The sequence below is a fragment of the Gordionus sp. m RMFG-2023 genome, chromosome 4 (genome assembly GCF_954871325.1).
Source record: "Gordionus sp. m RMFG-2023 chromosome 4, tfGorSpeb1-WG-v2, whole genome shotgun sequence".
NCBI classification, from domain to species: Eukaryota; Metazoa; Nematomorpha; class Gordioida; order Chordodea; family Parachordodidae; genus Gordionus; species Gordionus sp. m RMFG-2023.
The window spans coordinates 32,474,233-32,492,012 of NC_088778.1; the positions used below are offsets into that span (position 1 = coordinate 32,474,233).

Consider the following 17,780-nt stretch of genomic DNA (forward strand, 5'->3'; position numbering starts at 1 on the left):
GAGATATATCGCGTTTCATTTTTTTTTAGAAAGTAACGAGTAAGGTAAGGAAGTTACATTTTTCGGACAGTAACTTAAAAAAAAGGAACTTTAAATTATTAATATAACTTTTATAGCACTTATTATCATCATAAAAATTATGAGCGAACTAATATTCATAAATATTTAACACATGTTTTTAAAATTTACTATCACCTTATATTGTGGATAGTGTTGTTAAAGGACTCGATTTGAGCCGAATTTTATAAAAAAACGGCTAACTCAATATATTATTTCAGAAAAAAATTGCACAAAGTCTGAATATTTTGCTCCGTGGATGGCACACAAAAGGTTTGGACATCTATTAGCGAAATCTCAAGATATCGGCAAATATTTTTCTGGCTAAATACGGAGTTAGCCGTTTATAACGACACTAATTGGTTGATATTAAAATTATCAAATTTACTATTGGAGAACTTTAAACTTTATATATTGAGAATTTACTCACAATATAAAAAATAAAATAGCTATTTTTTTTTTCATAAAATTAAAATATAATCCAATTAAAATTAGACAAGCCCTTCATGATTAGATAAAATTAATGTTGTTAAACGGCTAACTCAATATTTCACCTAGAATAATATTACGAGGTTTGGACATCTATTAGCGAAATCTCAAGATATCGGCAAATATTTTTATGGCTAAATACGGAGTTAGCCGTTTATAACGACACTAATTGGTTGATATTAAAATTATCAAATTTACTATTGGAGAACTTTAAACTTTATATATTGAGAATTTACTCACAATATAAAAAATAAAATAGCTATTTTTTTTTTCATAAAATTAAAATATAATCCAATTAAAATTAGACAAGCCCTTCATGATTAGATAAAATTAATGTTGTTAAACGGCTAACTCAATATTTCATCTAGAATAATATTACGCGAGCCTGAAGATTTTGTTTGTAGAAGGAAACAAAGGTTTGGACATCTATTAACAAAATCTTGAGGGTTAGGCAATATTTTTCTGGCTAAAATACTGAGTTGCCGTTTAACGACATTAGATAGAATTAAGCCGAGTCTATAAATACATAATATAAAATTACATTTTAATGATTCAATTCAGATAGTTTTTTTTTAAAAAAAAGGTGGATTTTCCGAAATTTTCCTTCAAAGTAGTAAATTTTACATGAACTTTAATCGTCGCTAATTCTGAAATCTTAAATACAAAAACAATAATTATTATTCCGTAGTCCATAGATAGATAGAATTGCTCGAAGCTGTCAGTAAATGGTTTTTGGTGGGATGAGCCGAAAGGGAGGCTACGACCTTATTTGCCTTAAAATTATCTGTTGCCCCGTGATCCAGTTTAGCTTTCAGTGTCGACTTAAAGGAGAATAAAAAAAAAGTAAATATAAAGTTTAGCCAATATTTCATAAGATTCAAGCAATTGAGAATATTTAACATCAATTTAAAAAATTGGGCATGCACAATAACCTTATATTAATCAGAGACCTGAAGAGATAGTGATACTATTTTCATGGTCCGGTCCAGTTTTTAAAAAAAAAAATTATTTCCAGTCCGGCCCGAGTATTATAATTTCAGGCACGGCTCAGATCCTTTTTGGACCAATCCGGTTTTTTTTAAAAATTATATTACGTGTATTTTTTTTATTCTCATAGCTAAAAATGGCGATATAAAATAACGGCCCGGGTATATCTAAAAAAAATTAAAATGGCCGGGCCAGGGTCTACAGCTCTCTGATATTAATAAGAGAATTTCCTATATCTCATGGGAATCATTCGATCACGAGATCATTACAAATAGAGTCCTTGCACCTTATCATGGCCTTTTAAATGAGTATAAATTTGATAATCCGGAAAAGAAAAAAAATGGTATCAAAATCTTAGTTTAAGCATAGACCTTATAAGGAAAGTAATGATTCTGAATATAAATAATTTTTTTTAATCGGTTCGGATACTCAGATTTAATGTCGCTTCGAGGGTTTCAGTTTCAAGCTCTGCTCAAAATTTTATTAGTGTAAAGGATTTACTTCCAAAAGATCCCAGCAATAAACGTAGCCTTCTTGGCTGCCCGAAAAAGCTAATTCATCGTCGAAGCTCAAACAATTATCTATCTGAAATTGAGAGCCCTTAGGAACTGCTTTAGAATCTAATTTTTTTTTATTATTATTAATAAGAATAATAACTAATTATCGTTTTCGCCAGAGAGAGAGAGATGTTTTTCTTTAAAAAAACACTCACTCCTGTAAAAATTGATGTGAGTGGAGTTAGAACTCTATAATAATCAAGCAGATATATGTATATTATATAATATATCACCATTCCCTTTCAATTTTATTTTCTTGCCCATATCAACTTCATGTTATTATTTAGCTTTAAACCTAATCGTAAACTTTATTTTAAATCTGATTTTAATCCCAACTCAACTTCTTGGGAGGGTGGGGGGGATAGAGGAAGGTAGCTAAGCATGAATACATAAGAAAGGGTCAAATATCATCTAACATAAGTAGCTAGTTCGATGAACAATAATTATGTTATTCTCGAAGCGAAATCACCTTCCTTTCCGTGGGTAAAGTACTCCGCCAACAATTTTCCGTCGGTCGTATCTATCAAGAAATGTTTTCCTTCCAGGACGGACACCAAAACGCACTTGAAATTTTCGCCCTTTACGTCCGTTTTGTTGGTGTGGTCGATGCTGGAAATACCTTGAACGCTAATTTCAGGGAGAATAAAATTGTTAGGGTATGGGCGATTATTGTGGGATATTAAAAAAAAATTCTAGATATTTTGTAAAATTCTTGAATTTCCTTTCCTTCTTCTCTTCTCTTCTTTTCTTCTCTATTAATTAAGAAAATTCTAGACGAAAAGAGGCGTAATATTTGCTAAAATTACCAAAAAAATTCCTAATCAATATTTCTCTTTTAATTTTTATAAATGGAGAGAGAGAGAATTATTGGGTTTATCTTTTTTAAATCTTTAGTTTTTTTTTAACTAACCTTAAGGAATCGGTTTCTACCCGACCGTTCCTTATATCGTAACGACGTAGACAACCGTCAGCGGAGGCGGTAAAAATTTCGTAACGGCTCACTTTTATGGCCGTTACGCTATCGCGGGCCTCTTTGAGTATCTATATATATATTTAAAAAAATAAATTTGGAGATAATAATTAGATAATTTCAATTTTAAATCAATTGAACGTTCCCTTTTTAACAACTTGAGCGATTCGATTAACGGTGGTGCTCAAAATAAAAAGGTTCATGATAGTGTTTGTCCGATTCGGGTATACCTAAAACGAATTATTTGTTATTCGATTCGGTACGAATAAGTATAATGAATTATTCAATAACGAATACGAATAACGAATTATTCTATTTAAACGAATAACGAATTATTCTTAAACGAATAACGAATTATTCGATTTAAACGAATTTTAATAGATTCGAATAGTATTTTTGTAGGTATAGATTCGGGTCTATTTAAAAAAACGGCTCGATCAAGATTGTAACTGTTAAAGATAAAAAAAAGTTTTTCTTTAAACCCCCTCTTTTATTATGTGTAAGATGTAAAAGTTTTTTTATCCCCCTCTTTTGTTTATGTTAAAATTAATTAAAGTTTTTTTTTATCCATCTCCTTTGTGTACCATAAAATGAAAGTTAAAAAAATGTTTTTCTTTTTTTTGGTAATTTTTGTTTTAAGTTAAACACAGTGAGATTAACACATATGGCTTTTGTGTTTTCTCTCACTTTACTGGATTTCTTACTTTAGGAGTCCTCAGTAAGGTGATCCGAAAATATGAGTTAGACCGTTGGGTCCGGGAGACCACCCTGCATCCCAAGGTATATTTTGAGTTTCGGGAAGTTTAGGGGGGTAGGTTTTATCCCCAATTATGTACGATAAAACTAACACAACTCGATTCCACAAAAACGTTCTTTTTTTCACTTTGCGCCAATTTAATTTTAATTTATAATTGCGCCTTTTATTTTCCCTATAAAAGGGACGAATTTTTTATAGTTTAGGGATACTTTATTTTTTCCTGTAAAATAATTTTGAAAATCTTTATTAATCCTTTTTATGTTTAAAATAATGTTGATTTTTTTATAGTTTATATATATCTGATTTTTCTTTTTGTAAAATAATTTCATGATATTAATAAAACGATAAATTAAACAATAATGTCTACGACTCGTTCTCAAAATACTTCAGTAACCAAGATAACCTCATGTAAGCCTGAAGATTTTGCAATATAGCAAGCAGAAATACTCTGACATCTACTTGCCAAGTCTCGATGCATAACATGAATGACTAGTTTAGCTAAAATCTTAAGTGGTCCGTTCTGAAAAATCGACCGGGCTTATTAACATCACTAGGTGTCATGATAAGTTTAAGGTTTAAAAAATAATAATATGGTTTTTGTTTCTTAGGGAATTCTGATATATTTATATTAATATTTTTGTTAAAATGTAAAATATAGAAAGATAAGACAAAACTTCGGATATCATATTTGATAAGGAGTATGAGTACACAAATATTAAAAATAAATAGTTGGAAAAAAAAAGGTCATCATTAGAAGGTTGGATTGAAATTTAATACATATGAGGTTTGGTCTGATAATTAAATAGTAGCTTTAAATTTTTTATATATTATATATAAAGTGTGTAATAAGTTTCTGCAATTGCTGGGTATTTCAGATGGTCAAACCGGTATCTTAAAAAAAATTCTAATCCTCCTTCTCAACTCACTAGGAATTATAATATAGAGCTGTATAATTAAGCAAATCGATAGCCATTATTCATTTTTTTTAAGTAAAAAAATATCAATATAGATAGCACTATGTCTAAAAATAATTGCAAATTTTAATTTTATTTTGGCATAATATTGTTTGTGGATCAACCTGTTCCATCCAACCCAAATTTCAATATCATCACCTGGCATAGGATCTACTCCGATTCAACATTTATTCAAATATATATTGTATGAACAATCTTATTAAACTTCACTCCAACCATCCAAGTTCAATCTGAAAATTCAAGCCAACTCCGAAAATAAAAATTATGAAAATAATATGATGTATTTACAGTAGAAACATATAAAAGTGCTGAAAACGAATATAGAAAAAAGTATCATGTCCAGAAAAGCAAAATAATAACTGAAAATCTAATGAAATCAATAAAATATGACATAGTAGACTTGATTTTAAAAGGATCCTAAGATTTCTTTTTTGTTATTTACTAAATTTTTAGATCTTGGCATAAATATTTTTCATTAAAAAAACTTTCATAAAACTCCTTTCTAATAAAATATTTATTTGTAGTATTCCCTTTTTAAATAATATAGGTATATAGCAATTTCGATATGTCTACAATAGGTAACTGTTATTAAATTGAGAGTCAAAATCTTTTTGATTATATGATAGTACACAATCTCCTCTAAATTTATCTTATTTTTTGCGTGAAAGTTTAGTATGATAGTAGAATTAAAGGGGAGGAGGGTGGGGGGGGGGGGGGGGTAGGGTGTATCAAGTAATTTATCGATGATAAATTAATGAATAAACAGATATATGTTATATTTTTAATTTATAATAATATTTTTATTAATAGTTTTACATGATTATTGTTCTCAATTTAAGTAATACCATGACATTGAAGAATTCAAACCAACCCCACCCATACTGCTCATCACTAGATATGAAAAATGTATCAATGAAAGATTTGGGCTGATTCCTAACAAAAATAAGAAGAAAATTAGAGAAAAAAATGTAATCTCAAACAAAACAATATGAAAGCATTATGTGAACATATATTATATGATGATGCCTGAATATGTTAAAAAAAATGATGTAATTAAAAAATAAAATTTTCCAACTATTTCAAAAGAAAAAAAATCATCCATTTGACTGTTGCCACTAGCTTGGACCATTTAAGAAAATTGAAATGGAGTTCAAAGCTAAAAATTAAGTAAGAAAATAATAAAAAAAAAAACTAGTATAATAATTGATCAAGAAAGGGTTAGTATATTAGAATTTTTCCATTGTTTTATCAGCTAAATGATTGGAAATTTTTAATACTGCTAAATATAAAAAGATTAAATTTAAACAATTTAAAAGAATTATATACCAGACTTAAAAGTTGGTTTCCCAAAATTGTGAGTTAATATCAAATATTGAACATTGGATACTCATTATTACATAGAATTTTAAGGGCTACAAAATAGTATGTAAGTTGATATTTTAGAATAAATATTTTTGGGAAAAATAACAAATTTAAATTACAATTCTCAACTTTAGAGGTATGGGGCACTAAAATAAATTCCAGATAAAATTATATATAAAGATTATATTCTTATATTTTGTTTGAATTATTAAGCGAATATAAGAATATATTTAACTTGGATCTCAGATTTATTATAGCTCTTAATATCCCATATTCTGACAGAAGAATCAATTGAACCAGATAGTAAAACAGAAGAATCATCATTAAATGTAACACAGTTTACTCTCCCTAAAATTTAAAGATTTAGTTAGATACATTATATTTATCAAAACCTGCATGCCCTCTAAATTTTCTTAACACTTTTCCTGTTGCTACATCAATACATCTAACGTTTTTATCCATTCCACAGCACGCAAATTTACTATTATCTTGAGACGCTCGAACATCTAGTGATTCAAAACCCTGGCCTTCATAAGTTTTAATTTTTAAATTCTTGTAAGGATTCCATAATGCAATAGTTTTATCACTACCAGAAGTTAAACAATAATTACCATCAGCTGTTCAAAAATCACTTTAATAATTAGTGATTTCATAAAATAATATTAATCTTACCACTATATCTAACAGCTCTAACTAATCCTTGTTGACACTCGATAGATGTAAACAATTTATCAGGGGCAGTCATTATTTTTCAAAGTATATGCCAATTTAAAAAATATAATTGTTGAAAAATTCTATGGTGTTGTAATACATAATACCTAATATATGATAGATGTCAATCACACATGGACATATAATTTATAAGTAACTATAATCAGAATCAAATAAAGTTGAAATATAATTAATTGTATATAAAAAATTTTTCATTTTTTTCATTAATTGGTGACATATAAACTAATTCTGATTTGTTCGTGGGATTGGTATATTTGCATCACTAGGCAACATCCATCTTTAGAAGAATTATAATTTTTTGTCATATTAAATTGCAATGTTCCTGTCTATATTTTTTTTAGGTTTTTTTTCAATAGCCACTATTTGATTATTCAAGGAATTATTAGATTATTTTTGGTTTTTACTAATTTTTATAATTAATTATAGAATTCTAAATATTTTTTAATATATTTAATATTACAACCGTTTTTATTATAAAAACAAATCATTTCTGAACCCCTAGAACAACTGAATATTATAAAATTTAGATAGGCTTTCATTCTATAAAAACAACTCTTTTAATAAGGGATTGAGAAAGAACGAGTGGGATATCACAAATCTTGACGATAATTTTCAAAAACATATAATTCGACCCAGTCTAGAGAAAACACTTCTCGAAATAATAAGTTTAATCATTTAAAAATATTATCCAGTTCTTAATGAAAAAAATACATATTGCGAAATACTATAAGACAAAAAACAATATAAGATATATCCGAAATAGTGCTTCCCAACCTTTTATGAAATTGTAGAATATTCTTTTAAAATTAATATAATAAATAAAATAAAATTATTCCTAAATATTAAATTATATTCAGTTATTATACCTACATCTAGGAGGGATGATTAATAGATAAGTTAAATTATTATTTTCAAAACATTTATTTATAATTATTTTTTGAATCTAAAATTTTGCTTTTCTCGTAGGCGCCGCCAAATATTAGGATAGTCTGTAGTGTGTAGGGATCAATGACATATATAATACCTAGACTGACAATTCATTCATTAAAAGTGTACATAAATGCAAACCAGCTGGAGACGAGACGCCATTTTGGTTACACTAATCATTATTAAAATTTTAAACGAGGGCCTAATTTATTCCTATATCTGATGCAAACTTTATTAAAGAATTACCGGATCCTCGAGATAATAAGAAAGCAAGTTATCAAATTAATAGTAGTTTTTAACATGAGAATAATTACTATATGTGTTACCAAGATGGCGGGTTCAGCTGATTTGCTTTTAACGACGCTTAAAAATACATTTTAATGAATAAAGCTTCAGTCTAGGTAATATATATGTCATTGGTAGGGATTTAATTTTTTTAAATATAATTCTAGACCAAAAAATTATCCCTTCTGTATTCTTAAACCCACATCTTCCCTTAAAATGAATTAAATATATTATTTTAAATAATTATAAAGCTCAGTTCAAGCGTTGTCAAAATCTAATTTTTACTATTTCGATTAAGTAAATCAGCCTGCTATTATTTACCACTAAGGAATATATTAAACTATTTTAACTACTCAATTTTGTGTCAAATCAAATATTTCGTTGTCAAAAAGTCTGGTTTTTACTATTTCGATTAAGTTCAATTTTTTTTCTTGAATCAGCCTGCTATTATTTACCGCTAAGGAAAATATTAAACTATTTTAACTACTCAATTTTGTGTCAAATCAAATATTTCGTTGTCAAAAAGTCTGGTTTTTACTATTTCGATTAAGTTCAATTTTTTTCTTGAATCAGCCTGCTATTATTTACCACAAAGGAAAATATTAAACTATTTTAACTACTCAGTTTTGGGTCAAATCAAATATTTTTAAATTAAAAATACTATGATCTAAAAGAATCAACTATTCTGATTTGACGATTTTGAAATTATAATGGTTAGTCTTCTATTTTAATAGTATCATATGTTAAACTATTTAGATGTAAACATGGAATTTCGGTTTAAATAACTGGAGAGATGCATTGCATTGATATCATCATAAAAAGATATATCGGCGATAAAAATGCTACTTAAGCTCATTTTTTGATTTTTAAAACTATGATTATTTTAGCATTAAGTCTTTTAAATTATTGCTATTTTACTTTACGGTTTCTATGTGTAGGGGAAATCGTTTTCTTAATCCCCTTTTAAATTTTAAGAAGCAGGTAAGGCGGAAACTTTCCGGAAGTAGATGACTTGTCTACCATATTTAAAAAAATGAATCATATAAAAGTAAGGACAAGATCTTGTGGTGTTAGAAAAAAATTTAATATTGTATTTTTATAAAAATGGGTAAAAGATAAAATACGAGCTGTAAATTTTAAATTATAAAAGAAATAAATTATCGTTTATATCTTTAAAAGTGTTATTTAAAAAAAAATTTTATGTAAATAATTATACATTTAAAAATATATAGAATAAACTATTCTAAAAATACTGAATTTTTATTTACTATTTTTTAGAGATGAAGAAATATTTCTCAATCACTATCTGCAGATGATATCACTTAGAATTTGCCTCGAATCCAAAAGTGAATAGCATTCGTTATTATTCTAATTCCAAGTTTATACTTTTGGGGAAAAATCTATGTTCCTTGTTCATGAGTGGTAATGGTAAAAAAAAATTCTCTGGAAGTGCGCTACATTCAATACACCGTAGTAAGTATCAATACTCATATTAAAATATTTGCTGAAAAAAATAATGTTAAGTCTTGAATGCATAAAAAACCGGAAAAAAAACTACACACTATCGCGATTGGTGGTTAAACGGCTAACCGGATATTTTAACCAAAGATGTTATGCCAGCATGGGCATCTTGCTCATAGATAGCAGAATGGCTTGCGAATCTATTAACGAAATCTCTTACTTATTTTTTTGACTAAAAATATTGAATTAGACATTTTTTTAAAAAATTCTAGCCGTTTAACAACGCTAATCGCTGTTACTTAAGATAATTACAAAATATATATAGAATTCGCTACAATAATCATTTTCTCCATAAAAAATGGCGTCCTAACTACCAACGTCACCATTTATCTAATAAGGAGAATATCCTTTGTCAAAATTTATTATTAATCTAGTGAGGTATTATTTTGTCAAATAATATGGCGGGGGAAAAACCCACGAGCTTATTTAAAAACATGTGTTTAGAGCTCTGGGTTAGCATTTTTTTTCCTATTTTTTAATCCAGGCCTTTGACTTTTTTAGATCTTTCTATCGGACCGGGCCTAAAGGTCTATAGTAATTTATAAATAAATGTGTCCAAAATTTGTATTTTTTTTTAAAGTTTGAAAACTTATATAACTATAAGGAAAGACTAACCGTTTAAAGTTACGAAAATTTTTCAAAATCTAGACTAGTCACGTGTGTTTCAGTGCAGGATTGAGAAAATTCAGTCATAATATTTTAATAGACCCTATAAAAAAACCAATTTTTTTTTATGATATATGGCTAATTTTTATGATCATTATATTTTATTATTTTATGCTAAATTAAATCTATAAATTTGAAAATAAAACCTTTTTTTTTCTAGTATGAAAATATAACTAATAATTTTTTTTTTAAAGGTGAAACTATGTGGGAAAAACGCTACCCCCTATCTAACGGTAGATTCCAGTCCCCAATCAACATAATCACCAATAAGGCTCAATACGATCCTTACTTGGACAAGGAGAATCCTTTGACGTTTTCCTACAGAAAACTTCGCAATTTCGACATTCTGAATGACGGAACGACGTTGAAAGTGAACCCTATTATCAAGGATCTAGGTATAATTTTTTAATATCTTGCTCATAAAATTTTCTACTTTATATATAAATCCTATATATTTTAAGGGTTGGGAAAATTTTCAAAAAAAATGTATTTTAATGACAAGCGGGGAAACTCTTGCCCTGAGAATGGACTTGATAGTAGTCTCTCTTGTCGTCGGTAGTATTGTAATAATATTTTGGAATGTGAACAAAGTCTTTTATTGTTAACTATTGAAATAACAAATTTTATAATGTAAAAGGTAAACTGATTGTATTTTATAATATAAGATCTCTTTTTATGTAAATATATATCATATAAAATAACGTTTTCTATATCCAATTTACACAATACAAAAGTTTAATTTAATATATCACACGATCGCCTTAAACCTTCATTATCTAAAATGAAAAGGTATATTAAACACAATAAAAAATAATTCGTTACGAATATGTAGCATATTTAAAAATAATGAGATAAAAAACCTTTGTATATCAAGATACGAATATGTAGCATCGTTATCTGGATAAATTTATATATTCTGATATGTATCTAGTTACTATCTTAGAGGTGCCTTTTTCTATACTCTTTAAAATACATTTGAATATAATTTATTTTACGTTGTTTTTTTTTATATTAAAAATAATAATATTTGAAATTAATTCCTTTAAGAATAATTCCGAGATTATTTCATTACAAGAACAATCCAGGCAAATATTATTTTAGGCACAGCAACGGCGTTCATATAAAATAAAATCTTATTTATAATACACAAGCTTTTGCCAAGGGGGGAAAAAAAACTCAATTTTTATATTTTAAAAGGGAATTTACAATTGATTCTTTTTAACACATCCTTATCCCCCATATAGTTATCGTATTACATGTGCGCCACCTTGTGGAATAAATATCATAAAAATTATATTTTCTAGCGAAAATTTGAAAGAAAAAATGGATCCCAAGTTATGATCCATCTATTATTTTAGTAATTTTTTTTTTTTTAGTTGAGAGCCTATTCCAAGGTACGTTTAACTTAAATAATATTAATATTGGTAAATATATTTTGAAAAACCATTTCCGTCTTTATTAAAATGAGTTGTAGGGGGGGATAGGGGTGTTCTTCCAGATAATTCTGTTAAAAAATATCTTTATAAATATGGAAAATTATTTGTAATTAACAGAGTTGTTAAAGGATCTAGATACAAGTATCTAGATCCTGTATCTAGATATAAAAATGTGGTATCTGTATCTGTATCTAGAGAGATTTTTGATTAAATAATCTGTATCTAGATATTATTTTAGACGTTGTATCTGTATCTAGATCCATTTAAAAAGTATCTTTTAACAACTCTGGCAATTAATAAAAAAAAATTTTCATTATCTTATATGGATTAATTAAACTTTTGTTGTTATTGACAGAAATAGCCGGGGGTCCATTGCTCAATAAATATCAACTGCATCATTTCCACTTTCATTGGGGTTACGAAAATGGCAAGGGCTCAGAACACCGAATCAATGGAAAGTCTTACGATGCGGAGGTTATATTAATTATGCAAAATATTTTTGGGCATAACTGAGATGATTAGGGCTTACTTCTCGGAGTAAACGCCCATCATAAGGAATATAATGTTATAATATCATTATGCTGGCAATGTACCTTATGATAGGAGTTTTGTGCATGATCTTACCCTTTAAATTCAGACAATTTGATAAGATATAGCACATATTGCTTACACACATTTGCCCTATAATATATATATACATATGTGTCGTATTGGGATATGGAATCCATATGTATTCAGAATTTCTCAATTTTACATCATTTTTACAAAGGCCATATTTTAAAAATTTTAAAAATCTTATTTGATCCTGAAAAGTATTCCATCATGTATAAAATACCTTTATAAAAAATTTCAAATAATCTTTGCCCATAAACCTTTGAGTATTTTTTTATAAAAAATTTATATAAAAAGGGATACATATTTAAAGTATTTTTATAGTTCTACACAAAATTGTTTAAAATTCATAGTGCGGGCATTTTCTGGATTTAAAAAATTACTTTATATAAATGATTCAAAATTGATGGATCACTAAATCCCAATGAATTTCGTATCCCAAATACGACATATATATACGGTTATTTTGTTTTTTTTCTTCTTCTTCAGATGCACTACGTTCATTGGAATCATACAGAGTCAGAAACTATAGAAGAGGCCAGCAATTATTATCAAGGTTTAGCAGTAGTTGGCGTTTTCATAAAGGTATGAACTTAATTTTCAGCATCTATCATTCAATTTTACAAATTCGGAGTAATCTTAAGACCGATTTCTATATTATGATATGAATTTAAAGCCGTATAATAACAAGTTAGCGAGATTTCGCGATTTCTACAAATTGCCTTCTTTGCCGTGAATTAGCGGTTAACTATGAATGAGGGATAACGCGTATATTAAAAAAAAAATAATATAGTGTCATGGTGCCATGTAGAGCACCATTATGATTATGTCTAGTATTTAAAAAAGGTTATTCATTACTTAAACGAAACGTATTTGCTAATAAGAAATGTAGACATAAAGAAATATTTATATAGTTTATATAATAAAATATCTCTCGTCAGAATTTGAATGGTTACGGTACAATATAAAAAATTTTAAAGAAAAAGATTAGTTAGGAGCAGAGTTGTTAAAAGATACTTTTTAAATGGATCACAGATACATCGTCTAAAATAATATCTAGATACAGATATTTTAATCAAAAATCTATCTAGATACAGATACCACATTTTTATATCTAGATACAGGATATAGATACTTGTATCTAGATCCTTTAACAACTCTGGTTAGTAGTAATGTGTTAAACGGCTCCATTTGACAGATTTTTAAAAACTGCTTATCCAGATGAATATTACGCAAGCCTAAAAATTTTGCTCATACCTGCATCGAATGTCTAAACAATCTAATAGCGAAATCTTGAGGCTCAGGCTATATTTTTCTGGCTAAAATGTCGAGTTAGTCGTTTAAAATCGGCTCAAAACGAGCCCTTTAACGGCACACTAGTTAAGGAGAGCTACATATTCAAATATTATATTTCTAATTATAAACATAAATATATAAAAATAAAGAACAAATTAATAATCAAATAATCCAACATAATCCTAAAAATAAATATAGATGGCAGTAAAAAAATAATGTCGTAGTTTTCTAAACCATATTCCAAGTTTTTCCTATTTTTTTTTTTTAAATTTAAATATAAATAATTCTTTTTTTTAAAAAAAATAAAATATAACATAAAGCCAATTAGTGTTGTTAAACGGCTCGTTTTGAGCCTATTTAAAAAAAACGACTAACTTCAATATTTCATCCAGAAAAATAGTTCGCAAGCCCGAAGATTTTGCTCATAGAAGGAACGAAAGTCTAGACATATAAGTATCGAAATCTCGAGGATTAGGCAATATTTTTCTGGCTAATATATTGAGTTACACTAAAGCCAATTACATCAGCTTCAAATGGTAGTCTAGTAGCCAAAGAGCTATCCTAGACCCTTTCTACTTGTTATTTTTTAAAATTTTTCATACATATTCCCTTTGTTCCCATTTTATTATAGACTTTATTTTAGTGTTGTTACGATTTTTAAAAACGGCTAACTCAACATTAAAGCCAGGAAAATATTGCCTAAGCGTTGAGATTCCGCCAATAGATGTTCAATACTATGTGCCATCTATGAGCAAAATCTCTAGACTTTCATAATGTTTCTTCAAAATATTGAGTTAGATGTTTTTAAATGAGCCGATTAAAATCAAACTACTTTATTTATACGTTCATATATATTCATTATCTGTTACTATTTTAATTTTTGATATTATAAATGATGCAAAAATGCAGAGTTGTTAAAGGATCTAGATACAAGTATCTAAATCCTGTATCTAGATATAAAAATGTATCTGTTTCTGTATCTAGATAGATTTTTGATTAAATAATCTGTATCTAGATATTATTTTAGACGTTGTATCTGTATCTAGATCCATTTAAAAAGTATCTTTTAACAACTCTGCAAAAATGAAAAACAAGTTTTTAAAAATAAGGAAAGATAATTTAATTATTTTTTTTTTAAATTAATATTTTTACAAAATTTTTTTAAAATTTATTTGAAAATTGAAATTAAAAGCAAAAAAAAAAGAAATTGGAAAAAAATAATTTAAAAAACATCGTTTTTAAAAAAATTGTTTTTTATTAATGGTTTTGGAAATTTTGTTAGATAAATTTATTTTTTTTTAAAAATAAATATTCACAAACTTTGATATATATTTTTTTTTATTTGAACTTAGGAAAGTTAATTTTCTCGGCTATTTGTATCTTGTTTAAAATTATCGGGTCGATACTTATATTGTTAGATACTTTTAATCAATTGATGCTTTTATATGATAATAAATCTCTTTTTTTTCCTAAAAATAAAACTCTAATTTATAGATAGGTGAAAAGGGACAAGAATTCGATAAAATTATCAATAATTTAAAATTCGTTAGAAATTACAGAGAACACAAATTGGTGAAACAAGATCTGGACATTTTCAAATATCTTCCAAGTACTACAATTTATAAACTAGTAACTAAGGAATAACATCAATAAAAAATATATAATTTTTTTAAATGTAAGAAGATTTAACTCAGTATTGGACTTATCCAGGGTCCCTAACAACACCGCCTTTCTTGGAAACGGTAACGTGGATATTGTTAAAAAACGCCATCGAAATATCTCGTTCTCAGGTCAGGGGTATGAATATGATTATTATATTTTAAAACACTAAAATTTTTTACTAGAAGATTTATCTGGCTACCCGGAATAGAGGGGTGGGGTGGGGATTTGATAAAATATAATTTGCGTTTTTACGAAATTTATATATCTTCAGACATCAGAGTTATTTAATAGTGGTGCTGTATGGTAATTTCGAAAAATAATCTAGTATATCAGCTCCGGGATCGTACAAACGTGCTGGGGCAATGAAGGAGGCGGAGCCAATTACTTCCGTTTAAAAACGCAAATAATCCGTTTTAAAATGAATTCGTTTAAATTGGACAGCATTTTGTTTTTTGTTTTAAATTTAGAGATTTCATATTTATAAAAATAAATAAAAATTAACGTTTCAATTTAAACATAGCTGCGTTTACGTTATTTCGCATTCGCGTTTTAAAACGCTGCGTTGAAACGTTCAATTTGTGCGGACTCTTAAGAAAGTGAGAACTCATTATTATTTTAAAAAAATGTAACATAGCCTAAAGGTTTGCACTGGGTGAACTTAATGTTCTCCAATAAAATTTATAGGGAAAAAACCTAACGCAAATGATGCTACCTCCTCCTTTTACCAAAACTTGGGCATGCGAATGCTAACCATCTATGTATGGCCTACTTTAATATAAAATCAACAACAATTTTATTAAAACTTTTAAATTTTATAAAAATGTATATATAAAATAATAGCGTTTTTTTTTTAAAAAAAAACTAATTAACTTCTATATTACTTATATCTTTAGCAAAAAAAAAATTCTTATCTGGCAACCTTTATATAGTTTACTGTAGTGATCTGCATTGAGACTAATTTTTCAAGTCCGGTCCGGCACAAAAATTTGTTCCGTTTAGCCCCATCTCGAATTTCTTTTTTTATTTGTCCGCCCGAGCCGGTCCGAATTTATTTAATTATAAAATTGAGTTCGGGTCGGGTACGGGCCGGGCGGCGATTTGCGGATCTCTAGTTTAACTCCAAATCCTTATTTTTTTAAAAAAAAAATAAAAGCTCGGTGAATTATTTAATCTATACTCGGGCGATATGAGTCACGAAGGTCTCTGCCATCATATGCGCAACATATTCCGAGATCCACAGCCCATGAATGGTCGAATAGTGAGGAAATCGTTCCACTGAAGAAAAAAAAATGTAGGATTCTAAGAAGGGAGTGCGTACACAAAAATGCATTAGAAATATCAACTCTTTTTTCCTTCTACAGAACCGAACATGATTAGTGGAAAATTGTCACAAAAATATCAAATATTTTATTAGATTTTTTTTGAACTATAAAATGATCAAATTTTAATTCATCGAATATTTATATTCTAAATCACGATTCAATCCCTTGTTTTGTTTTTCATTATCATTTTTTTCTTATTAATTTTAAGAAAAAGATTTTGGCTCGTTATAAAAAATAACCCATCATTGTGCTTAATCTGTGTTTGTAATTGTTATAATTCACTTATTAGACATAGAAAGCCTTAAAATTTCTTATCATTGAACAAATTATTGTGATTCTTCCTTCTGGGACTTATCCCTTTACCCTGATAAAATTAATATCAGCTATTTCAACAAAAAACCTATTGTTTTATATATATTTTGTACATTTATTTATAATAACCCAAATAATTTATATAACCAATTATAACTTAGTAGAAAACACACCATTTTTTATATTTCATAACGATGCATGAAAAACTGTAAATTACGATATTTATATATATATTTTTTTAAACTTTATATTATATATATAAGTATATAGATAATATATTTGTCACTAAAAAAAAATTAAATTGTTTTTCGCGATTAATTTCATTCCCTATATTTTAATAATTGTCAGGAGTTGTGTTGTTTCAATTTTTTAGCCAGAATTTGCTTAAGCCTGAAGAATAATATATGTCTAAACTTTTATTCCTTCTACGAGCAAAATCTTCAGGGTTGCCTATAATTTTTATGGATAAAATACTGAGTTGTTTTTAAAAATCGGCTCAAAACAAGTCGTTTAAAAACATTACTCAGGAGATCATTTCCGAAAAATAGGGATTTAGCAAAAGTGTTTATAATATTGTTTGAAACGGTGATTTCATTATTAAATAAGGGGGGGGGGTTATATTTATTGTTGAAATATTTTTTTTTGACTTGCTTTTAAACAGAGTTTCGAAAAAACAGTCATCTTAAAAAACAAAGAAGTAGAAGATAGTAATTTTTTTTTTATCATAAAATATTATCGGGGTGAATAATAAGTAAGCATTTATCAAACAAAACAGAATTATAGTTTTCTCATTGACATAAAATTATACCTAGACTGACGATGCATTCATTAAAAGTGTACAGCAAAGAAAACAGCT

At 27.5% G+C, this 17,780-nt stretch overlaps 2 protein-coding genes across 2 annotated transcripts; one reads left to right on the forward strand and one right to left on the reverse strand.

The window, feature by feature from the left end:
- Window positions 1–968: 968 nt before the first annotated feature.
- On the reverse strand, window positions 969–6,962 carry LOC135928046 (WD repeat domain-containing protein 83-like). Its single transcript, XM_065464370.1, has 7 exons — window positions 6,826–6,962; window positions 6,546–6,770; window positions 6,389–6,501; window positions 3,001–3,131; window positions 2,560–2,717; window positions 2,035–2,153; window positions 969–1,367 (listed from the first exon to the last, which is right to left on the reverse strand). The coding sequence occupies exons 1-7, from the start codon at window positions 6,896–6,898 to the stop codon at window positions 1,224–1,226; spliced, it is 963 nt and encodes a 320-aa protein (XP_065320442.1). The 5' UTR covers window positions 6,899–6,962; the 3' UTR covers window positions 969–1,223.
- Window positions 6,963–9,512: 2,550 nt separating this feature from the next.
- Window positions 9,513–16,569, forward strand: LOC135928845 (carbonic anhydrase 7-like). The gene is made up of 8 exons (XM_065465309.1): window positions 9,513–9,525; window positions 10,479–10,679; window positions 12,076–12,194; window positions 12,822–12,917; window positions 15,123–15,237; window positions 15,309–15,425; window positions 15,975–16,048; window positions 16,444–16,569. Exons 1-8 carry the CDS (start codon window positions 9,513–9,515, stop codon window positions 16,567–16,569), a joined length of 861 nt encoding a protein of 286 aa, XP_065321381.1.
- Window positions 16,570–17,780: the final 1,211 nt, after the last annotated feature.